This window comes from Mixophyes fleayi, chromosome 4 (genome assembly GCF_038048845.1).
Source record: "Mixophyes fleayi isolate aMixFle1 chromosome 4, aMixFle1.hap1, whole genome shotgun sequence".
Classification (NCBI taxonomy): domain Eukaryota; kingdom Metazoa; phylum Chordata; class Amphibia; order Anura; family Limnodynastidae; genus Mixophyes; species Mixophyes fleayi.
In genome coordinates this window covers 226,409,916-226,436,673 of record NC_134405.1, presented here as the reverse complement: position 1 = coordinate 226,436,673, position 26,758 = coordinate 226,409,916, and the positions used below count along the sequence as shown (strand labels likewise).

Sequence of the window (26,758 nt, the reverse complement as noted above, 5' to 3'; positions counted from 1 at the left end):
ACATATATCAGCCCCCCTCCTCTGCCCTCCTTTATACATATCAACCTCTCTACCTCCCTATAGATTTTCATGGCAGCCCCCCCCTCCCACCCTATAGATTTGTATGACAGTCCCCCTCTCCCTCCCTATACATATGCATGACAGTCCCTCCTCTCCCTCCCTATAGATATGCAGGGTAGTCCCCCCCTCCCTATAGATATGCAGGGTAGTTCCCCCCTCCCTATAGATATGCAGGGTAGTTCCCCCCTTCCTATAGATATGCAGGGCAGTTCCCCCTCCCTATAGATATGCAGGGCAGTTCTCCCCCTCCCTATAGATATGCAGGGCAGTTCCCCCCCCCTCCCTATAGATATGCAGGGCAGTTCCCCCCCTCCCTATAGATATGCAGGGCAGTTCCCCCCTTCACTTACCTGTAGTTGTGCCAGTGTCGCTCCTCTCCTCAGATCAGCAGATAGGAAGTGAAGACGTCCCGCTTCCTGTCTGCTGCACAGCAACAGGCAGCCTGGCGATTGGCTGTGTGTTGCTAACCACTGACCACCAATGCTTTTGATCGTCGAGCCCTCCACCCCCCCGTGGCGATCCCCCCCGCGGCGATCCTCAGCAGCGACCCCCCCTCCCCCACCCCGAAAAAAAATGAATGAAAAAAAAAAATTTTTTATTTTTTTTAAAAAAAAATAAATACCCACAGTGCAGCGCCCCCCGGGACCCAGCGCCCCAGGCTGCAGCCTGGTCAGCCTAGTGACTGATCAGGCCCTGCAGACAGGAAAGCAGAACAGAGCGCTAAATTCGGGACATTTTGGAGGTATGAGTATGCACAGTGATTGTCATGCTTAAGTGCACAACTCTTGCCTGGGCTGCACTTACACAGGACAATTTTCACTTGTAAAAGGGGTGAAATGGAGGCTATGGAGAAAGCAGCCACACTATGCTTGACATTTATAGTAAATGCTATAAAGATGTCCTATCTGCTTTGTTTATGAATCAGCTAGTGCTCTGTATCAACACAATATATACTGTGTGTATGACCAATATAGGGATCAATGATTCCAATTGAAAATAATGTTTAATCTGCAATTACAGTGCCTGAACATAACTTAGTCAGGAACAAACCATAGGCACATGTTAAGAACTGTGTGTATGACAGAGACTGCAACCTAAGGTCATATATTTAAATATTAAGCAGCATGGGTGCTATTATAAGTTTTCACTCACCCCCCACCACTAGAGGCTAAAATGTGAAGAATTGATTCATCACTCCAGAAATTGGTCAAAAAGAGAGTGGTATTCCTATAAGTATTACTCAGTCAGAAAGATGCGCCAACATAATGCCACTAAGCTTAGTCCCCTTCATGTCAAGTCGAATAAACTTTCATTACACCTCCTATGATGTTATCTAATCAGAGGACAAAAATAGTACACACATTCCATGTCTCAAGTTTCAGGAAATATGAGTTGCCAAGGGGGATGGATAATATATAGAGCACTATATATAATTTAATAGTTAAACCAAACTAACACCTAATATTAGAGTAATAATAATAACAATAATAGTAATAATAATAATAATAATAATAATAATTATAATAATAAAAAATGCAGTATTAACTCTTCTCTTCATTTATAATAATAATGTATTGTCAGGTGATACATTCATTTAATATCAAAAGAGTGGTAACGAGACTTGAAGGGGGCGAGACTTAGTGATGTCGTGTTGGCTTGTATTTTTTTTAATATTGTATGAATTTTCTGACAGTAAGATTTGTTTGATAAAGAGGAACTACCCCCTGAAATGCTGCATTTTATTATCTGAAAATCCGCTTTGAAAAGCATTTTTGTAGTTTTACATCCATTGCATGCAATTTCTCACCTAAACTGTCTTGCTAATTGTGATCACATAGAAATGAAAAGGTTGTGTGATAACAGATTTCTATCTGCTCTTTAGGCTAAGAGGTTTTATTTTTTGCTTTAATTTACACCTTTCAGCAAGTCTTTAACATAACCATCTGCAAACATATCCCAGGGGATAGAAGAAGATATTTTTAGTAGCCCATCAGCATTAACATCTGTCAGATACAAATAAAGGAAAAAATATGACATTTTCTACCCCTATAGACATCTTTTCATGTCTGACAGGGCTCAAAGGGAGATGTTTTCTTTGATACCGTATGTCCTCCAGGCTCCTTTTCATACTTTCTTTTACAAAAACACCACCTGGACAGAATGAGCAAAAAGATTAGAGAAAATGTACTCAAAACAATGTGTTTCTATGGACAGCACACAAGCAAGTTAAATTGTTCAGAATGAATAATAACCTCATAAACCTAGTTAAGACATGTCCAAAGGGTATTGCTTTAGTTGCAGAGGCGTATACCACTGATATTATCTAGATAATTGATACAATGGAAATTATTTTTAAACATAACAATTTTTATATATTTCTAATGTATTTTCCTGGTGATGTAAATTTATTATGTAGTACATTTCATTAGGCAGTAGTTGCCATGTTTTAGATGTCTGACTTAGAAGCACTGAAGTATTGCAGAAAGAATAGAAGAAGTTTAGGGCAGAAAGACAAGAAAGTCTTTCAGTATCACAATACAATATATGTTTAGTGGAAATCAGGGCCGATGTAAGGTTTCTCTGTATCCTAGGCAAAATTGCCAGACACCAGCCCTCAGTGGCCTGGTAAATATTGGTACACACATTGCTCAGCTGAACCTAGACACAGGAAACATTTCACAGATCTTACCAAGATGAAAGGAAATGCTTCAGATCTTAATGCAGACCTAAAAGGCCTGATTTACAGTTCAGTGTTAAGGTGTCCCATTTGTGTATGAGCAAAGATGCATTTATACCCCTAAATTTTCACATCTGGATTTTGAGTATCCCACATCTGAATATCTAGCTACATTTAGCAGCTACATTACATCCGAAGGAGGAGATGGTGCTCTCATCTCCTCCTTCGGTCTTCAGTATCACCTTTATGCCGATGACATCCAATTCTACACCTCCTCGCCCGATCTCTCCCCCACCCCCCTCTCTCGTGTATCCGACTGCCTCTCTGCCATCTCCTCCTGGATGTCCTCCCGCTTTCTCAAAATTAACATCTCTAAAACTGAACTCATTGTCTTTCCTCCCCCCAGGCTCCCCTCCCACCATGACCTCTCTATCACCGTCAACAGCACCACCATCTCTTCTGTCACCCAACTTCGCTGCCTGGGCGTTACCTTCGACTCCTCTCTCTCTTTTGCACCCCACATTCAATCCCTCACCCAAGCCTGTCGCTTCCAGCTTCGCAATGTTGCCCGCATCCGGCCCTTCCTCTCTCAGGATGCCACCAAAATCATAATCCACGCACTCATTATCTCCCGTCTCGATTATTGGAACCTCCTCCTCTCCGGCCTCCCCCTCTGCCACCTTGCCCCCCTCCGCTCTATTCTCAATGCGGCTGCAAGACTCATCTTCCTCTCTCGCTGCTCCTCCTCCGCATCCCCTCCTCTGCCTCGCCCTTCACTGGCTCCCCATCCTCTACAGAATCCTTTTCAAACTCCTGACCACCACGTTCAAGGCTCTTTCCCAGTCCACTCCCCCCTATATCTCTAACCTCCTCTCCATTCACACTCCTGCCCGCTCCCTGCGCTCGGCCAATGACCGTCGCCTCTCCTCCACCCTGGTCACCTCTTCCCACTCCAGAATCCAGGACTTCTCCCGTGCAGCCCCCCTTCACTGGAACAACCTCCCTCGCTCCATCCGTCTCTCTCCCAATCTAAGCTCCTTCAAACGAGCACTTAAAACTCATCTCTTCCTTAAAGCCTAACATCCTTCCACCTAACCCATATTCCCCTCTCTCCTCCCGGTCCCTTCTCCCTCCCATATGCATCAACTGACTCCCTTTGTGCCTGAGTCTTGTTCACCCTCCCTTAGGATGTAAGCTCACTTGAGCAGGGCTCTCTTCCCTCCTGTATCCATACCTGTTCTTCTGCTCTATCCTTACTGCATTAGCCTGCCTGGAGCCTCTGAAGTTTGGTATTTATTGTTTATTGTTCAGTAATGTCTTACCCTGTATAGTCTACTGTTTTGTACAGTGTACGGCGCTGCGGAACCCTTGTGGTGCCAAACAAATAAAGGATAATAATAATAATAATAATAATAATAATAATAATAATTAAGCATAAATATGCGTCCAAAGCAGAGATGCCACAATCATTATCCTCAACTCAAAAACTTGCAGCCAATTTATCTAGGTGTAAATTTTATGTCTTGTAGCTAATGTATCTCAAGATTCAGTTAATTAAAAATAGGATCCATCTCAAAGAGGCATGCTTAACTCACATCAGCACACCCTTACTGCACTGCACTTGCATGTCAATGCTCCCAACCAGCTTCTTCAAGCACAAGATCGTAAAGGTGCGAGGTACAGAGACAACAATATGCATCTTTATGTTGTACAAATGCTTTTAAATGCAACTCTGCGCCATCAGCAACATGTCACACATCCAAACCCTTGCACTGTCTTATCACCTCCTGCTTTGATACATTGTCAGAATAAGCCCCTTTCTCACTCAGAATCTTACCAAAATCAATATCCATTCTCTCATTATCTTATTCCTTTAATAGTACAACCTAATGCAGTCTGACCTTCTCCTCACCCATCTTTCCCCTCTACAATCCATCCTAAATATCTCAGCAATACTAATCTTCCTCTCTCTGCAAACCCCTCCACTGGCTGCCCATTATCTCCAGAATTCAATGCAAGCAACTCACTCTCACCTTCAAAGATCCTCCCCCCCTTCATACATCGGTGTCACAAGATACATTCCCATTTACCATCTTCGATCTGCCTCTTACTTATGCCTCTTTTTCTCTCTGATAACCACCTTTCACTCCGACTTCTGATTTTTCTCATGTGTTGCTCCCACTTATGAAACTCCTTACCCCACCTGACCAAACTGTCTCCCAACCTTCAATTTTTAAGTGCTCTCTTAAAACCTCTTGACTGTAACCTATTCTACTTCCACCTAATACTAGTCATCAGTTACAGTCCCATGTTTAATACGAGTCTCTCTAGCTCCTATTGTCTCAGCATTTCCTTCTACACTGTAAGCTCTCATGAACAGGGTCTTTCTACCCTTTGCCTCACATCTGCCCCTACTTCTTACATGCAATTTGTATTTTGCATGATTGGTAACTCTGTCTGGTGCTGCAGAATTCTGTGGTGTCTTACAAATAAAGGATGATGATGTTGAACTCTAAACCACACCCATAGACTCAGAGTCAAATAGCAGAATATATGATCGTATACATGGTGCAAAAAGTGAGCAGTACTGGGTACAGTTCGAGAGTGGAACGCTGTCTGCAGCAAAAAGAAACCAGACTTGTTAATAGATAAATTAAAAGTTTATTGCAATCCCTGCAAAATGTATCTCATACAGTATCAATGGTTTCATTTAAATGGCTCACTATGGTCAGATATACAGGCAATTTGTTTAGAGATTGCATATTAACGAGACTATATTATATATATATATATATATATATATATATATATATATATATATATATATAGAATATAGTCTTATATATCTATATAGTATATATATATATATATATATATATATATATATATATATATATATATATATATAGTATATATAATATATAAACATATTAACAAGAAGAATATTGCAGCCTAAAGAAGGCACTAAAATTTCCAGAACCTTTGACACAGCACAAGAAAATATGAAAGTGTTGTAGGGTGCAGCACAAGAAGTACATGCTGTTTTAAGACACAAGCAGTTAATTGCACAGATTAGACAGAAGTGATACAAATATGAAGGGAAAGACACAAAGCAAATGCTACAGGCAGAACATACTGCAGAAATTTTGGACACAAATATTACAATGTTAACCAGAACACAAACAAACATCATAAATGCCGCACACAGAGACTTTATTGTTAGGATGTACATAAGTGAGCATGAACCACAGACAAAACCAAAGCTATGCACACGGACTACATTTGGGGGAAATATACAATGAGAGTGATACAGAGCAAAATGTAAAATATGCATATGTATAGAGGGACTCTTTTATCTTTTTAAACACTATACAAATAATATTTTTAATTAATAATTTTAGTTTTTTACATTTTATTTAATCACACTTCGAACATTACTATTTTTTGAAGGAGCTTATTCAAGGTTTGTCTTTGTAATTAAAAACTGCCAAACAATATTAATTTGAACATAGATGTGTGAAAGCTGGTTCATGCATATGCAAACTAGATTTAGTATTGTAAAATGGCTCGACTATGTGCGAACAAGCTCGAAATTGGTTAAACAGGATCTAACATATTACATTTTCTCAAATTTAGCAAAATTTTTAAATTGATCTACAATTCATGAAATTCTTTTGAATTTTATAACTGATTTCTTAAACCTAATTAAGATATACAGTCTATTTGAGCAGCTACTTTTTGATTTGGTTATATCATAGTGCAAGACACTTATGTATCTGCTGCATTAGAGCAAAACAATAAGGATGCTTCTGCTTAAAGCAAGTGAGAGCAAGACAAGTCTCCTATTTGAGCTTACCCGTAGTGATGCGTCCAGGCCAAATAGAAGAGTAATTCAGATACAGGAATACATATCTATTAATGCATACATTATCATAGACTTGATACATATATATTTATATATATATATATATATATATATATATGGTATTATATGCTTTAAACGTATCTTTATGCAGCAGAGGCACATAATATTTAACATAGTATGCTGAACTGCACTTAAGATACATTTTACGTCTGATTTTTACATAAAATGTGTCCAACACTACATAAGGCCCTAGATCTTTGCTTCCTCAATGTATAATCCCTTGTGGTTTTCCTGTGTATCATAGGAAAACCAGTCTCACCATACAGAAATACAGTTGTACTTCTAAGTGTTGTGCTTGCATCGGTTTCTTGGGTGAAATATGTAAGGGTATTCTTGCCGTTTACCACTGGAACAAATGTTGCATCATACTCTAAACCACCTTTTTATAAGTATCCTTTACCGATAAGTCTAGATTTCTATCTCTCAAATTATTCATTTGTAATGTACTTGACATGTCAATTTGTTTCCTACTGGTTCGCGAGTTTTGTATCATTGAAGCAATGTTCAATCAATTTTTATACAATGAATCAATTTTCATTTGTGCTGCTATTTTCTATTTCTTCTGTTCTGTCACACAGACTTCCATTGTCACCACATGCCACACTTGTTAAAAAATGTCCACATATGCCCTCAGATCCTACATGTGTGCCAAAACTCCCCCATATCTCATTCAGACCTCCCCACAGACAACCCAATGTCACTCAGACTTCCCCACATGCTTCTCACATGCCACTTAGACCTCTCCTCCTGCCACTTCCACCCCCCTACACTTTCTTGCACAACCAGAGCCCCCAGAGGAAGAAGGGAGAGCATGTGCTAGATGTACTGCAATAAACTCTCCTCCTCCTCCTTTGGTTGGTTGTGTTGTGTGACCTCCCTGCATAATCAAGTTGATACGTTTGAATGTTTCCCATATTTATTATCTAATATAATGTTTGATACATAAGTATTAAGATATTCCTTCATTTAATATTAAATTAAATATAGTGGGGACACATTTTAAATATTAACAGTTTTAAATTTAGCACTTTACAATATTTTGTTTATTATAAAGCAGTAATGGGTTGAACTAACAGAAAGAATTTTTGAATTGTTTATAGTAAATTGCAAAAAAAAACAAGCAAAACCCTCTGGATGGGTTGTAAATTCTTAGGGTATGCCCAGTCTAGTATAACTTAAACCTTTCTTGAATCCAAAGTTGGTAATAATAGATCTAGGAAATGGAGAATTGGAAATTTATAAAAAAAAACATTTCCCTTGTTTAATATATAAAGAATATCCCCTAATTTTGGTTAATACTAAATAGACATAGTTATGAGTTCCCTCCAAAGAGGAGGGTTGAAATGATATATCATCAAGATAAATTACTATAAATCACCCAAACATTGTTTAAAAATGTCACTTATAGAATTGTGAAAAAGCATTACAGAGGCCAAATGGCATGTCTAAATATACATAATGCTCATGTGTGCTGTTAAAACCCATTGTCCATTTATCATCTTGTCTGAGTCATGTCAAATTATATGCTCCTCTTAAATCTATAACAGTGAATATTTTATATTTGACCAAATAGATCCATTATAAGGCGTAATTGATATTAATATTTAACAGTAATTTTGCTCAGACTTTTGTACAAGTAGAAAGACCTCCATGTTTTATACCCAGAAACAATAACCCAGCTTAAGCACGAGCAGTGAAACGGTGAAGGAAACCATGTTAAAGATTGTCATCTATATATGTCTATGTAGTCTTGTTCTCAGGTTCAAAGAAGGCATAAACTTTCCTCATGGAGGCATTGTATCAATAGGCTATCATAAGGCCTATGAAGATGTAGTACTTTTCAGCAGATTTCTTACAAAACACATCAGCATGTCCTATCATCATCAGCAGCTATGTATATAGCGCCACTAATTCCACAGCACTGTACAGAGAACTCACTCACATCAGTCCCTGCCCCATAGGAGCTTACAGTCTAAATTACCTAACATAAACACACACAGAGAGAAGGAGAGACTAGAGTTAATTTGATCCCAGCCAATTAACCTACCAGAGTGTTTTTGGAGTGTTGGAAGAAATTGGAGTACTCGCTTCAGAGTTTTATGTTTAACAACTTAGTAGGACTGACAAGAGGGAGAATGAATCAAGAAGAATAAAATAATCCCCCATCTCTTAGAGGTCTAATATATAAAGTTAAAACTTGAAAAGGATTTTTAACAGGCAGAAACAAAATAGTTACTGAAATCAAGATCTAGGAAGTTTTATGTTTCTGTAGAAACACAGTTTAAGAATGTTAAGGTTTTAACAAAATCAAATTCTCAGAGGAGTTCTACTTGTATATATATTCTGTGAAAGTTTGGAAAAGGTTCCTAATTATGCAGATGAAATTTTTCAGCCCATCTAGCTTCTATCTTTTTCCACTTTTTGAGGGCAGATTTGTTCTTTTTAATCACTGTAAAGGCATAGGCTTAAGTGTCATTGAAAGATGACTTTGCCTGCATAGATAACCTGGCACAGCCTGTTTGCTTCTGACAATACTGTGGAGTGTGCTGGCAAAGCCATAGGTGAAATGATAGAATCCTCATTCCAGCTTCCCCTTTCTATGTCTGTGGGCATTTCAAGTTAAATGGCTGGTTCCATGATTATTTTCAAAGTGTCACACAGATGGTAATATCGGTGGTAGTCATATTTTTCGGCAGTAGTATCAAAATCAGGGGGACAAAAAAGCGTGGGGTCCATCTGATTTTACTACAACCAGCACTAAGCTGGGGAGCCCATACCGTGGGGTTTCCCTGACATAATGACAAACCAGCCTCAGACTGGTCAGCATGGGACTGGATTCCCTGGGGAGCTGGTGTCCACAAAAAGAAGTGCACCCCCCATGGGTACCCAGCCACTGGGTGGTGGATGTGGGGCAATAAAAGTCATTTTATTAATAAGTACACCATTTTGAGTTGCTGCACTACAGGTCCCAGCAATCCCAGGATGCCATTAACAGTTTGGACATGCTGGTGCTTGTAGTATTAAAAGCACATACATACCCATGGTTGCCAGGGCATGCTGGCACTTTGTGAACTACAAGACGTTCTGTACACACAAACATTGTTTTTATTACTATATTTAAAAGTAAGGTTTATATCTGTTGCACTAATACCGAATACGTGTCTATGTACTATAACTTATCTATGAAGTCTGATATTGCTACCTTCCATCTAGATAAAACTTTTATTCACATACTGTGTGCATAAGGGGGGTTAAACCAACTAACTATTACTATTAACCAATCAATGACTGCCAATTGTCATCGTCTTCAGTATGTATTTTGCACCAAGGGGCGAGCACCCGCAATACATGCGCCTCCTGACAGGCAGATATGCATCTGCGTCCAGGTCTGACTCAGGCACATTTACCATAACACACCATTATACCATTACATTATTAGTTCTATGCCCACAGCCCCTTACCTGCCCTCTACTGTCTCTCTAAGCATAAGAAGTCGTAAACGCAAGATGCTACCGAACCTGCATACGGACGGAAGTTTATATTTCACCACATCACCATCACACTTTTTGATGTTCATTTGCATAGATGCTTTTATTAATTATTTGAGGGCTTGTTATCCATAACAGAAATGTGCATGTCAGCAAAAGTAAAACCATAACTACAAAATAACGCATATTGCCTACAACTTATTACCACCTTATTATGTAATACATTTTAATTCTTCCCATTTGACCATTATTTCAATTTTGTATAACTATGCTAGTAAGGTGCATTTGGTGCCAACTAAAATAGCACAACTATAAAATGCACCTAGATGTTACAAAAAACATTCCAATTAATCAAGTGGTCTGGTTACCTGTAACCTCTGAAATAACCTCTGAAGTAACCTCTGAAGTAGTATAAATGCCTGCAGGGCCAGATTAAGGGCCACATGGTTCCTGGACCTGAAATTTGAGAAGTGCTGTCCTATCGAAGATGTGGCCAGTAATGGGCATGACCAAGACCATGGAAGGAATAGCTAGCCCCTGCCTTCAACCAAAAACATCTCCCTCCCATTTTCCCATATATGAAGAGTGCACCACTTATTGATTCAAGCAGTATGTATGCAAAGGGAAACATGTCACAACTTTCCCTTATGTTCGGACATGCTCCTGGATGATCGGGATAGTCCCCTAAAATCAGGACTAATCTGATGAAATCGGGACATTTGGGAGGTAAAGGTATGTTACTTTATTAACCATTGAAGACAAAAATACAAACAATGGTTGATTATAAAAATACCTTTATTTTTATTTATAAATTGCTTAAAAAAATATAGGTAAAATGCTAATTTTCAAGTTTTAACATTGAACAAAATACAGACATAAATACAGTGCATAACTTGAAAACATAAGAAAATGAATCCCCAACCTGTTCTTTCAGCTTTGACTACCTGGTGCTGATACCGATCCCTTAAGTTGAGCTTAAGCTCAGTAGCTACGGATCCTGGAAAATTGGGGCCCTGTTTGTAAACCAGATAGTTACTATTCACCTCATGAAAAACTGGCCAGTGAGTGAACAATCTAGGCCTCTTTCCACCCAATCAGACCAAAATATAATTTATAGCATTCACATATAATAAATATGCATACCCCCATAACAGTCCTCACATTAAATTATTAGCACCCATGTTTGATAATTAGGCTTTCTCCCCACTATCCAGCCAGACATTAAATTAATAGCATTCCCATTTAATAGACCAAAATATTCCTTTTCCGCCAGCAGCCTCAATAGTAAATGAATAATATCCCATTTAATAAAGAGACCTATTTCTCCTTCCACCAGCTGTAACACTAAATTAAAAGCATTGTCATTTTAATAAACTAACATATTCCCCCACCTTCAATGATAAAGTAATAACATTCCCATTTAATAAACAGGCATATTCCCACATGCCAGCCCCACACATTAAAATAATAACATTCCCATTTAATAAGAAATGTATTTGCCTATGAGTCCCAACATGAAATGATTCGCTTACAGATTTCCCCTACATTTAATAGAGACAATTATTTCTATTAAAGATATTGCAGCCTTTTGAATATATTACAGGTTTAATTTTCATAGTTATATTTAATTGCTTATTTTATTTTATTGTATTTATATACCATATGTTTATATATCATAAAGAAAATCCTCCATTCTCTCCAATTCCCAGCCTCCTGAATCCTCCCATCATCTACAGCCACCTCTCCCCCTGTTCTCTCCAACCACTTTTCGCTCTGTGCTTTCTCCAGCCACATCTCCCTGCCTCCCCGTTCTCTGCAGCCACCTCTCTCCCCCGTTCACTCCAGTCAACTCTCTCCCTATTCTCCAGCTCTCCCTGTTTTCTTCAGACCCCCTTCTTCCACCATCCATTTTTTTTAGCCACTTCTCCTCCATTTTCTCCAGCCTACCTCCTCCATTTTCTCTAGCCAACACTTTTACCATTTTTTTCCTGCCACCTTCCCCTCCACTTGTTCCATCCAGCCACCTGTCTGCCAGTTCTCTCTAAAGTAATATAATGACCTTATCTTCTTCTTTTCTTTTCTTGCTCACTTCTCTGCTTCTACTTTCTTCTTTTGTAGTATAATAATGAAGAGTCTGTTTATTGCTTACTAGCTACCGCTATATATGCCTCACTATATATTATAAGGGTGCACTCCCAGATCAAATAATTCATATATTATACACACAAGGGAAAGAAAAGGTTCTGATACTGATGGTACTACTTCTGTATATGCCAGTATATTGACTCACTTTCAAACTGTCAATCAGTGTTTATATATTAAAAGCAAATTGTATTAATGTCTCATTAAAATAGTATCTTAATAGCATGGTAATTAATTATTTTTTCTGTGAAATATATAATAGAATATTAGTGATATTAGTAGGAAATTTGTATAAAAGTTTAAAATAAGGGGAACAAATGAAAAATTATCCCCTTATTCGGTCCTAAGTGCTCTCTATTTTTCTCCGCATACTCACACTTTTGATTCTCTTTCTAAATTATCCTTATTGTGACTTATTGTAGGCATAGATAGGAATCAGTTAAATAATGATACTGACATTGTACATATAAATTGCTCATGTAATTAAGTTATACATATATTCAGATTCTTCTTTTATTGCTCAAATGAGCACTTAAAACTTAATGCACCTTAGTCATGTTTTCACATTTCTTTATTGTTGTTCATATGAGCAGAAAATTTGTATGCATCTTTATCCGTTTAGCATGTAATTGCAGTGAGACCTATCCTTATTGTAGTTGTATCTTTATTACAGCTGCTAGCATCAGATTACTTTCAAACGTTTATTAGAAACATCCCTCCCATTGTCAGTATGAATTTTATTCAACACTCATTGTCAACACAATCTTTGTTTCCAGAGTGGAAGTTAATAGCCAATGCAATGGTTCAATTTCATTATCAATAATCCTAAAATATAATATGTCCTGGTAGCTATTTTAGCTTAATTTTTCAGCTGGTGTTGCATTTACTAATATTATAAATTTAATACAAACATTCTATTTATTATCACTAATAAATAATAAACATATAAGAGTATTCACTGAGTGTGTTCACATAGGTCTACAAGTTAATGGTAAATGAAACCTGAGCAAAATAGCATTTGACACAAAATTGGTGCAAAAATCAAATACAAACATAAAAACAGAACATAAATTAATATAGTGAAAAAATACTTATATTTAGATGACGGGTAGATCCACCTGTCACAATATTCTGATCTTTCCTTCCGTGTTGTATGAAAGTGGTATATTACATGGGAAAGAAAAAAATAACATAGTGTGACATTGTTTGGACCAAGTTATTTCACATAAGATAAATAGAAGTTCTGATGATGTTCTTCTTAAACGTCATTAAATCCCTTTGCACCAATTTTGTGTCAGGTGCTATTTTGCTGAGATTTTATTTGACATTAACCTGTAGACCTATGTGAACACACTCAGTGGCGATGAATACAAATACATTTATTATTTATTTTTGGCACATCTCTTTGGGAACATTGTGTGGTTCCAATAAGAGGATTAGCAGCAGCTGAGATTAGCGCAGTCCACCACTTTTTCCATTTTTTAAATATTTATTATTACTGTTGGATATTTCCCTATAGGGCTATGTAAATCCAATACTACATAAGTTGATGATTAGGAAACCAGGCTGACAGATCTCATTGCATTCTATCTTCTTTCTTCCTGCTTCTTTGCATTCTTCCTGCCTTCTTGGCTCCTCTCAGCTCCTCTATACTGACAGTATAGTGACATCACAACGCATTAGGGAGCTGGGAGCCAGACTTACTTTCTTCTGTTTCCAGACCGGGGCAGAGCCCTCCATGAAGAAAGCCAGCCAGCAACCAATGTATAAGGTATGAGTCAAAATAATGACTCATAACTTAAAGTGCCTGCCGGAAATCATCCATTCCAAACCAGTTGTGTAGCAGTTATACAGCTGCTAAGTTAAATAATATTAACCTCAGATCTTTATGGGCCTAATTATGTGGAGAGGCCTTGGGCTGTAGCCCCATCAGGCCCATTATAAATCCAACCGTGAATGTCTGGCAATTTTTGCATGGTTACAAAATCTCTGTGGACACCCGCTAAAGCAAGAACGCTCCCAAAAATGGTTACTATTCACTATTCAATCACTATTCATTGACATTTATTAAAATATTTTGTACTGCCAAAACAAAATTTTGTTTTGCAATTGTGCAAAGATGTAGGTGCATTACTGCAGCTAAAAAGCATTCTCCATGAAATCATAATCATCAACATTTATTTATATAGCACCAGCATATTCTATGGCGCTTCACATTTGGGAACAAACACAGTAATAAAACAATACTGGATAATACAGACAGACAGAGAGGTAGGAGGGCCCTGCTCGCAAGCTTACAATCAATAGGACAATGGGAGTTGTAATATATGAGGTTAAGTGCTACGTGTTAGCCCAGTCAGATTGCAAAAGCAAAAAATAGATTGTGGGGTGAGAGAGATGATGAGTGAATAGATTAAAGATTTGGTGGTGTCTTGTGTGTGATATGTGCATATTCTGGAAATATGGTGTCAAATGCAGCAGAGAGATCCAGGAGAATTAGAAGTGAGTAATGACCTTTAGATTTAGCAGTGATTGAATCAATGAAAACATTTGTCAGCATAGTCTCTGTTGGATATGAAAGCTTGACTGAAGAGGGTCCTATAGGTTGTATGAGGAAAGAAAGTGTGTGAAGCAAGTGTAGGCTACTGTCTCAAGAAACTTTAAAGGGACATTGGAGCTGAGTGATGAGATGGTAATTTCAGAGAGTTTTGGTCAGATTACCAGTAGTAAGAGAGGGATTACAGATTTTAGTTAAATTTGGGATGAGCACAGGAGCAAGAGGTCTACTGATTTGTCATGGTATAGGATTAAGAGGACAGTTGATAGAGTAGGAAGATAAGAAGAGAATATTTACTTCATCATCATGAAAGAGTGCCAGAGGGTGCTGAGAAGGAATTGTGCTGGTTGTTGAAGAAGATACCATTCCAAGTCAGATATTATCAAACTTATCTTTGGAGTAAGCAGGATCTTGGGCACTGAGAAAACTCAGTACTGGGGGAGAGCTTGCAGCTGATAAGGTGATGACCCAAGAGGGGGAAAGGACTGTTAAGGAAAACAGAAACTGAGCATAGTCTAGAAAAAACAGAATTAAGGCTGTGGCCATTCCAATGACTAGAGGAGTCAGTCCACTGGGAAAGGCAGAGGAAGGGGGTTAGAGAGAGTAATTGGAAAGCACTAGTAGAATGTGGATTATCAATGAGGATGTTGCAATGACCCATAATGACCCATAATGATGGTTGGGATGTCAGAAGCTAAGAAATGAGGGAGCCAGGTAGATAAATTGTTGGTTTGGTCCAGGGGGGTGATTTTTGGTAAGCAGAACTGGTGCTGCTGCATTAACCGAGCATTTACAGCCTTACTGGAGGGAGCTGGAAAGCCTTATTCAGGACAATAAAGTTGTTGATATATGAACCTGGGATCCAGAAAATGGGTGGAAAATCTCAGCATGTACTTCAAAAGATGTGAACGTGAATGACGGGACATTTGGTAGAATTGTCAATGTGCAATATCAGGAAAGACGTCCTTACCCACATTCTTGTCTGCTTCCTGGTCTAGAGATATGGGTGAAATGGAAGCCACTGTGTAAAAGGGCTGCAGGTGAGGCAGTATCTGATGGTATAAGCCATGTTTCTGTTATTGCCATAAGGTTGAGGTTGTTTGAGAAGAGGAGGTCATGTTTGGAGTTAAGATTATTAAAACAGTGTGCATTACATATGGCACATTTAAAGGACCTTGGAAGAGATGGAAGACAGGTGATGTGTTTTAAGTTCGCTGGATCTCTGTAGTGTTCTGAATAAAATATACATGTATGGGAGATGTGGAGGATCTGGATTGGACATATCACCAGCTAATAGAAGCAGAGAGAGAGAAAAATAGGAAATATGATTGTAAGATGTGTGACCTCTCATTTTCTGGCAACAGGGTGAGGATGTTACAATAAGTGAGCACAAATAGGAAGAAAGTTCATGAGTGTTAATTAAAGGAGAGTGGAGTAGTGAAGGAGAAATGTGAACAAGGTGTGTGCGTTGCAGGGATGATGAAGGATAATATAGTTGTTAAGATAATACAATGAAAGCATAGTAAAAACAAAACAATTTGTTGAGCTTTAGGATTTAAGAATAAAGGTCAACAACCTGAGGCGAATAAACTTAAGGAATGTTGAGAAAAACGGGAAAAAATACCTACTTGCACTGTCCAGTGTAATCAGGTTGTAGTACATGAAGACTATTTCTGCATGTCCTCAAATGCCTGTTCAATGTTTGTTCCACTGTGTTATTTAATTGTGCATTTCCTAACACTATGTGAGAAAACCCACTTAGTGGAGAAAAATTGAAACATGTCACACCCCAAACACGTTTACGCTTAGACTGAATGCTAAGATAGTAGGGAAGGTTGCAAACTAGCTACATCTGTGAAAATTGGTCAGCTGATCAGAGAAAAAGAAAAACGACTATTGGTCTTATTAGGCCAGATGACAGGTCAGTGTCATAATCAATGCTTCACTGATCAGCAGCCCAACACGGATTATAGCAATAGATAACAAATTCCTGTTACATACATTTAAAAACACAGTTGCATAGATGTGAGGCACAAGTCACAATGAAAGTAGGTTCAGATTAGAGGAGGATGCGAGTAAAAGCAGTTGATAGTAAAATATTTTGAACTGCCAAAACAAAAAAAGTGAATTATGTCACAAAAGATGAAGAAATCGCTTTTGAACTGCGCCTATGCCCTTTTTCCAGTTCACAAATGACAATCACTTGACCTAATCTTCACTACAATAACTACCATCACACATCCCTTAGCTTACTCTTGTAACATCCTCTACAAATATTTGCTTCTTTCTTTGCATTTTGCGCTACTGAGTCAATGAATGAATTTATGGATAATAACTATATATGCGGTTGATCCACGGTGGCTTAGTGGTTAGCACTTCTGCCTCAGAGCACTGGCGTCATGGGTTAGACTTCCGACCATGGCCTTATCTGTGTGGAGTTTGTATGTTACTCTCGTGTTTGTGTGGATTTCCTCTGGGTGCTCCTGTTTCCTTCCACACTCCAAAAACATACAAGTTGCTTAATTGGCTGCAAGTAAATTGACCTTAGTCTCTCTCTCTGTCTGTGTGTGTGTATGTTAGGGAATTTAGACTGTAAGCTCCAATGGGGCAGGGACTGATGTGAGTGAGCTCTCTGTACAGTGCTGTGGAATTAGTGGTGCTATATAAATACATGGTGATGATGATACACTGAAAAAAACCAAGCACTTTTGTATAATTTCCAACTTTTTTTTTAGAAATTGTAAGCTCTAGAGACCAGGTTAATTTCACCTTCTATCTCAATGTATGTTGTGATTTATTATCAATGTTTCCTTTTTTATGGTGCAGCATAATATGCTGTCTGTCACTTTGTAAATATAAGATAATAATCATAAAGCTTTTACCTTTTCCTGCTCACATTAGTGTAATGCTTTAATTAAATTTAATTTGCGGACACCAATGGCCCATGTAATTATTAGGGATGAGCGCGCTCGGATTTCTGAAATCCGAGCCCACCCGAACGTTGCGGATCCGAGTCGGATCCGAGACAGATCCGGGTATTGGCGCCAAATTCAAAAGTGAAACTGAGGCTCTGACTCATAATCCCGTTGTCGGATCTCGCGATACTCGGATCCTATAAATTCCCCGCTAGTCGCCGCCATCTTCACTCGGGCATTGATCAGGGTAGAGGGAGGGTGTGTTAGGTGGTCCTCTGTGCTGTTTAGTTCTGTGCTGTTTAGTTCTGTGCTGTTTAGTTCTGTGCTGTTTAGTGCTGTGCTGTGCTGTGCTGTGCTGTTTAGTGCTGTGCTGTGCTGTGCTGTGCTGTGCTGTGCTGTGTTCTGCAGTATCAGTCCAGTGGTGCTGTGTGCTGTGCTCTGTCCTTCTGAGGTCAGTGGTGCTGCTGGGTCCTGTGCTGTGTCCTGTTCAGTCCAGTGGTGCTGTGTCCTGTGCTCTGTGCTTCTAAGGGCATAGTTATTTCCCCAATATTCCCCTGTGTTTAAAAAAATAAAAAAAAGTTTTTTTTATAAAATACCAAAAACTACTTTAATATTTTTTAATTACCACAAAATTTTCACAACCAATCCTGCAGTATAAGCCCATTGGTACTGCAATATTACCAAGTTCACACATTCAGCAGTAAAAGTCCAGTGGTACTGCAATATTACAAAGTTTACACATTCTGCAGTATCAGTCCAGTGGTGCTGTGTCCTGTGCTCTGTCCTGCTGAGTTCCGTAGTGCTGCTGGGTCCTGTGCCGTGTCCTGTTCAGTCCAGTGGTGCTGTGTCCTGTGCTCTGTGCTTCTAAGGGCATAGTTATTTCCCCATTATTCCCAAGTTTGTAAAAAATAAAAAAAAAGTAAAAAAAAATAAAAAATTAAAAAAAAAAAAAAAATATATAATAATTATAACCAAATTTGCAAAACCAATCCAGCATTATAAGTCCATTGGTACTGCAATATTACCAAGTTCACACATTCAGCAGTAAAAGTCCAGTGGTACTGCAATATTACAAAGTTTACACATTCTGCAGTATCAGTCCAGTGGTGCTGTGTCCTGTGCTCTGTCCTGCTGAGTTCCGTAGTGCTGCTGGGTCCTGTGCCGTGTCCTGTTCAGTCCAGTGGTGCTGTGTCCTGTGCTCTGTGCTTCTAAGGGCATAGTTATTTCCCCATTATTCCCAAGTTTGTAAAAAATAAAAAAAAAGTAAAAAAAAATAAAAAATTAAAAAAAAAAAAATATATATAATAATTATAACCAAATTTGCAAAACCAATCCAGCATTATAAGTCCATTGGTACTGCAATATTACCAAGTTCACACATTCTGCAGTATCTTGTGCTACATATAATGGAGAACAAAACTTTGGAGGATAAAGTAGGGAAAGATCAAGACCCACTTCCTCCTAATGCTGAAGCTGCTGCCACTAGTCATGACATAGACGATGAAATGCCATCAACGTCGTCTTCCAAGCCCGATGCCCAATCTCGTAGTACCGGGCATGTAAAATCCAAAAAGCCCAAGTTAAGAAAAAGTAGCAAAAAGAGAAACTTAAAATCATCTGAGGAGAAACGTAAAGTTGCCAATATGCCATTTACGACACGGAGTGGCAAGGAACGGCTTAGGCCCTGGCCCGTGTTCATGACTAGTGGTTCAGCTTCACCCACGGATCTTAGCCCTCCTCCTCCTCCCCCCCCCCTACAAAAAATTGAAGAGAGTTATGCTGTCAGCAACAAAACAGCAAACAACTCTGCCTTCTAAAGAGAAATTATCACAAATCCCCAAGGCGAGTCCAAGGGTGTTGGTGGTTGTCAAGCCTGACCTTCCCATCACTGTACGGGAAGAGGTGGCTCGGGAGGAGGCTATTGATGATGTAGCTGGCGCTGTGGAGGAACTTGATGATGAGGATGGTGATGTGGTTATTGTAAATGAGGCACCAGGGGGGGGAAACAGCTGATGTCCATGGGATGAAAAGCCCATCGTCATGCCTGGTCAGAAGACCAAAAAATGCACCTCTTCGGTCTGGAGTTATTTTTATCCAAATCCAGACAACCAATGTATGGCAATATGTAGCTTATGTAAAGCTCAAATAAGCAGGGGTAAGGATCTTGCCCACCTAGGAACATCCTCCCTTATACGTCACCTGAATAACCTTCATAGTTCAGTGGTTAGTTCAGGAACTGGGGCTAGGACCCTCATTGGTACAGGGACACCTAAATCCCGTGGTCCAGTTGGATACACACCAGCAACACCCTCCTCGTCAACTTCCTCCACAATCTCCATCAGATTCAGTCCTGCAGCCCAAGTCACCAGCCAGACTGAGTCCTCCTCAATACGGGATTCATCCGAGGAATCCTGCAGCGGTACGCCTACTACTGCCACTGCTGCTGTTGCTGCTGTTAGTCGGTCATCTTACCAGAGGGGAAGTCGTAAGACCGCTAAGTCTTTCACCAAACAATTGACCGTCCAACAGTCGTTTGCCATGACCACCAAATACGATAGTAGTCACCCTATTGCAAAGCGTATAACTGCGGCTGTAACTGCAATGTTGGTGTTAGACGTGCGCCCGGTGTCCGCCATCAGTGGAGTGGGATTTAGAGGGTTGATGGAGGTATTGTGTCCCCGGTACCAAATCCCCTCGAGATTCCACTTCACTAGGCAGGCGATACCAAAAATGTACAGAGAAGTACGATCAAGTGTCCTCAGTGCTCTTAAAAATGCGGTTGTACCCACTGTCCACTTAACCACGGACATGTGGACAAGTGGTTCTGGGCAAACGAAGGACTATATGACTGTGACAGCCCACTGGGTAGATGCATCCCCTTCCGCAGCAACAGCAACAGCTGCATCAGTAGCAGCATCTACAAAATGGCTGCTCATGCAAAGGCAGGCAACATTGTGCATTACAGGCTTTAATAAGAGGCACAACGCTGCCAACATATTAGAGAAATTGAGGGAAATTATCTCCCAGTGGCTTACCCCACTTAGACTCTCATGGGGATTTGTGGTGTCAGACAATGCCAGTAACATTGTGCGGGCATTAAATATGGGCAATTTCCAGCACGTCCCATGTTTTGCCCACACCATTAATTTGGTGGTGCAGCATTACCTCAAGAGTGACAGGGGTGTGCAGGAGATGCTTGCGGTGGCCCGCAAAATTGCTGGACACTTTCGGCATTCAGCCAGTGCCTACCGCAGACTAGAGGCACATCAAAAAAGCTTGAACCTGCCCTGCCATCGCCTCAAACAAGAGGTTGTGACGCGCTGGAACTCCACCCTCTATATGCTGCAGAGGATGGAGGAGCAGCAAAAGGCCATTCAGGCCTACACAGCCACCTACGACATAGGCAAAGGAGTGGGGATGCGCCTGAGTCAAGCGCAGTGGAGACTGATTTCCGTGTTGTGCAAGGTTCTGCAGCCATTTGAACTTGCCACACGAGAAGTCAGTTCCGACACTGCCAGCTTGAGTCAGGTCATTCCCCTGATCAGGCTGTTGCAGAAGCAGCTGGAGAAAGTGAGGGAGGAGCTGGTAAGCCATTGCGATTACAGCAAGCATGTAGCTCTTGTGGATGTAGCCCTTCGTACGCTTTGCCAGGATCCGAGGGTGGTCACTCTTTTAAAGTCAGAGGAATACATTCTGGCCACCGTGCTCGATCCTCGGTTTAAAGCGTATGTTGTGTCTCTGTTTCCGGCGGACACAAATCTACAGCGGTGCAAAGACCTGCTGGTCAGGAGATTGTCCTCTGAAGAGGACCGTGACATGCCAACAGCTCCACCCTCATTTTCTTCCACATCTATGGCTGCGAGGAAAAAGCTCAGTTTTCCCAAAAGAGGCACTGGCGGGGATGCTGATAACATCTGGTCCGGACTGAAGGACCTGCCAACCATTGCAGACATGTCTACTCTCGCTGCATTGGATGCTGTCACAATAGAAAAAATTGTGGATGATTACTTTGCTGACACCATCCAAGTAGACATGTCAGACAGTCCATATTGTTACTGGCAGGAAAAAAAGGCAGTTTGGAAGCCCCTGTACAAACTGGCTCTATTTTACCTGAGTTGTCCCCCCTCCAGTGTGTACTCGGAAAGAGTTTTTAGTGCAGCGGGGAACCTGGTCAGTGAGCGGCGAAGGAGGTTGCTTCCTCACAACGTTGAAAAAATGATGTTTATAAAAATGAATAATCAATTCCTCAATGAAGTACAGCACTGCCCTCCAGATACTACAGAGGGACCTGTGGTTGTGGAGTCCAGCGGGGACGAATTGATAATGTGTGATGAGGAGGAAGTACACACTGTAGGGGGAGAGGAATCAGAGGTTGAGGATGAGGACGACATCTTGCCTCAGTAGAGCCTGTTTAGTCTGTACAGGGAGAGATGAATAGCTTTTTTGGTGTGGGGGCCCAAACAAACCAATCATTTCAGTCAAAGTTGTTTGGTAGGCCCTGTCGCTGAAATGATTGGTTTGTTAAAGTGTGCATGTCCTATTTCAACAGCAGACCTCTCAACTGCAGCTCATCCCTCCTCTGCGGGGATAATGTCTCCTGTGCTCTGACACGTCACTCTGTGTACTCTCAGCCTCAGGATCTGACACTACAGCTACCATGCCTCTTGTAGCAGCCCTCACTCCAGGGCCTCTTCCATGTGCAGTGTCCCCCTCTCTCTTGGGTTCACTATAGTGGCATGGAGTTCTCCCCCTCATCAAGGGCACACATTCCTTGCCCTGGCTCAGTCACCACGCTCAGACTTCCAGGCAATGCTGGGGGAGCCTGGGAGCTTCCACCCCAGGTCCCCAGCTACAACTCTCCTCTCCTGTGTCTTCTCTCTCTTTCTGACACTTTAAAGATCGTGCCTTTAAATGAAAAAGTCAGTCTTCATTGCACGACTATGTGCAAGTGCAACAGGGACATTTTTTTGGGTTTACAAAGTCAAACAATAACACTACGACCCTGTCTGTCTGGGGTCTGTCAATGACGAATTGTCTGGAGCATGTTTTGAGGAGGTATTGTGGCCCCGGTATCAAATTGGGTACCGGGGCCACCCCACTATGCAGTCCAGATACTTGTTTGGTGGAATTCCGACACGTGGAGGGTTTTTTAATTATATTGTGGCCTCGGTACCAAATTGTGTACCGGGGCCACCACACTACGCAGTCAAGATACTTGTTTGGTGGAATTCAGACCAGTTGAGGGTTTTATTATTATATTGTGTGGACCACTCTATCTATACCACACTACAACTCTATACCACTCTATTTCCTACTTTAATTCTATTTAATTCTATTTCCTACTTTAATTCTATTACTAATTAATTAACATAAAGAGGAACAAAAATAACCAATTTTACCAAAAGTATAATATGACTTAGACTTACAAACACTACACTTGAAAGATCGTGCCTTTAAATGAAAAAGTAAGTCTTCATTGCACGACTATGTGCAACAGGGACAGTTTTTTTCTTTACAAAGTCAACTAATAACACTTGGACCCTGTCTGTCTTTAACATACTTAATGGGATCTCAATGACGAATTGTCTGTAGCATGTTTGGAGGAGGTATTGTGGCCCCGGTATCAAGTTGGGTACCGGGGCCACCCCACTACGCAGTCCAGATACTTGTTTGGTGGAATTCTGACACGTGGAGGGTGTATTTATTTTATTGTGGCCCCGGTATCAAGTTGGGTACCGGGGCCACCCCACTACGCAGTCCAGATACTTGTTTGGTGGAATTCTGACACGTGGAGGGTTTTTTAATTATATTGTGGCCTCGGTACCAAATTGTGTACCGGGGCCACCACACTACGCAGTCAAGATAGATAGATGCGTATCATAGATAAAGTACATTCAGTGGTGTGGGGCAAATTGAAAAATATTCAAAATGCACTGACATTATCAAAAACAAGAGGTTGTCACACGCTAAAACTCCAACATGTATATGATGGAGAGGATGGAGGAGCAGCCGTATGTGTAGTGTAATGCAGACCTGTTGAAGGTTTTTTATATATTTTATTGTGGTGCCCAGTGCCCACTCCTCTACGCAGTCCAGGTACATTTATTGGTGCGATTCATAAAAGTTCAGGATTTTTAAGATATTGTGGTGACCCACTCCTCTACGCAGTCCAGGTACATTTATTGGTGCGATTCATAAAAGTTCAGGGTTTTTAATATATTGTGGTGACCCACTCCTCTACGCAGTCCAGGTACATTTATTGGTGCGATTCATAAAAGTTCAGGGTTTTTAATATATTGTGGTGACCCACTCCTCTACGCAGTCCAGGTACATTTATTGGTGCGATTCATAAAAGTTCAGGGTTTTTAATATATTGTGGTGACCCACTCCTCTACGCAGTCCAGGTACATTTATTGGTGCGATTCATAAAAGTTCAGGGTTTTTAATATATTGTGGTGACCCACTCCTCTACGCAGTCCAGGTACATTTATTGGTGCGAATCAAACAAGTTGATGGTTTTCTTATTATATATATTGTGGTGACCCACTCCTCTACGCAGTCCAGGTACATTTATTGGTGCGATTCATAAAAGTTCAGGGTTTTTAAGATATTGTGGTGACCCACTCCTCTACGCAGTCCAGGTACATTTATTGGTGCGATTCATAAAAGTTCAGGGTTTTTAATATATTGTGGTGACCCACTCCTCTACGCAGTCCAGGTACATTTATTGGTGCGATTCATAAAAGTTCAGGGTTTTTAATATATTGTGGTGACCCACTCCTCTACGCAGTCCAGGTACATTTATTGGTGCGATTCATAAAAGTTCAGGGTTTTTAATATATTGTGGTGACCCACTCCTCTACGCAGTCCAGGTACATTTATTGGTGCGAATCAAACAAGTTGATGGTTTTCTTATTATATATATTGTGGTGACCCACTCCTCTACGCAGTCCAGGTACATTTATTGGTGCGATTCATAAAAGTTCAGGGTTTTTAATATATTGTGGTGACCCACTCCTCTACGCAGTCCAGGTACATTTATTGGTGCGAATCAAACAAGTTGATGGTTTTCTTATTATATATATTGTGGTGACCCACTCCTCTACGCAGTCCAGGTACATTTATTGGTGCGATTCATAAAAGTTCAGGGTTTTTAAGATATTGTGGTGACCCACTCCTCTACGCAGTCCAGGTACAATTATTGGTGCGATTCATAAAAGTTCAGGGTTTTTAATATATTGTGGTGACCCACTCCTCTACGCAGTCCAGGTACAATTATTGGTGCGAATCATAAAAGTTCAGGGTTTTTAAGATATTGTGGTGACCCACTCCTCTACGCAGTCCAGAAAGATACCTTTTTGCAACGTTTTGGACTAATAACTATATTGTGAGGTGTTCAGAATACACTGTAAATTAGTGGAAATGCTTGTTATTGAATGTTATTGAGGTTAATAATAGCCTAGGAGTGAAAATAAGCCCAAAAACTTGATTTTTAAACTTTTTATGTTTTTTTCAAAAAAAATCCGAATCCAATACCTTAAATCCGAACCGAGACCTTTCGTCAAGTGTTTTGCGAGACAAATCCGAACCTCAAAAATAACGAAAATCCGGATCCAAAACACAAAACACGAGACCTCAAAAGTCGCCGGTGCACATCCCTAGTAATTATAAATATAAAATACATACCATTATGAAACATGACATGCTGTGATTAAGTTTAAGTAAACAGTTCTTGTTTGCCAAAATGTGTTTTATCATGTGAATTTATTTATATTTTGCAGACATAAATGGAACAATTATCTGCCCTAACGAAGTTAAAGAAGAATTTGACCCACATTTTCCACGTGGACCTCGTCTCCGCTATTTGCGTCTGGATGGAAATGAAATTGCGCCACCAATCCCACTCGATCTCATGATTTGCTTTAGACTTCTTCAAACTGTAGTTATTTAAGTAGTTTCAGTTGCATTAAGAAAAATATATTTACATAAACTTAAACTTTTTCCTTATACTCAGATTATTTTTGTGTATGAATTTTAAAGGTGAACTCTTTATCTTTTTGCAAAGTTCAGCTTTCCCAAACTAGCAAAAGTGTAGGGTCACAACCCTAGGCATTACAGTAATTGCTGCTTACTCATAAATGGAGCCACATTAGCACAACTACCTGGATATATTTCATTCAGCTGGATAGTTTGACAGTAAAACAGGTGTGGTGCCAAAGGAGTGCAAAACAAATAATGATGTTTGGAAGGATGGGAGGGTAGGAGCCCTATGATTTTACTAGTTTGGGATATGTTAGGCATAAGTTTAAGAATAATAAAACAACATAGAATCCTCCTTTAAACTGAAATCTCTTGTAATCTAATTAATCATATTATGAAACCTCTCAGACTCCCCCAAAAAAATATACAGGATTGATTATGACATTCTTATATTTAATGTAGGATTTTGCATTGCATTTCTGTAAAATCTTTGTAGCATTTCTTTAGGGTAATTTTTATCATGTTCTTGTATTTAAAAAAATAAATAAAATAAAATTATAACGTTACGGCAAGGTAAAACTCATTGACTAAATGTTCTTATCCATGGTGTACATGGATACTATGCACTACCATGATTAAATTAACTGTAGAATAATGTCAATGGATCTTTACTTTCATTTGTGCTATATAATGATCACTACAATTCAGATGTATGTCTGTGAAATTGTCATAAATATGTAAAAAAAACAGTTATTGCATGAGCTGATTAATACTTTCACAAAAAGGAGTTTATATTCATATTTTTTATCTGCTATATTTTGTGTGAAAACATTTCAATATATAGAAAGATCTCCTTCATTGTCAACATAAATCTTTTAAAAATGAGCGAAGTTTCCCAGCCCAAACATTGTAATCTGATACGTGCAACTCAAAATAGAGTGTTTAAAGGTACAGCAGTCATCATCACCAACTTATTCATAATGACTGCTGTTTTTAATGTTTAAAAAAAAAAAA

At 39.7% G+C, this 26,758-nt stretch overlaps 1 protein-coding gene across 1 annotated transcript in view; it reads left to right on the top strand.

Moving 5' to 3' along the window:
- The window catches only part of KERA (keratocan), a 32,017-nt gene extending 5,762 nt beyond the window's left edge, over positions 1–26,255 (top strand). The window contains exon 3 of the mRNA XM_075205329.1: positions 25,546–26,255. Within this exon, the coding sequence (XP_075061430.1) occupies positions 25,546–25,715 (170 nt within the window). The 3' untranslated portion in view covers positions 25,716–26,255. The remainder of the gene's footprint in view (positions 1–25,545) is intronic.
- Positions 26,256–26,758: the final 503 nt, after the last annotated feature.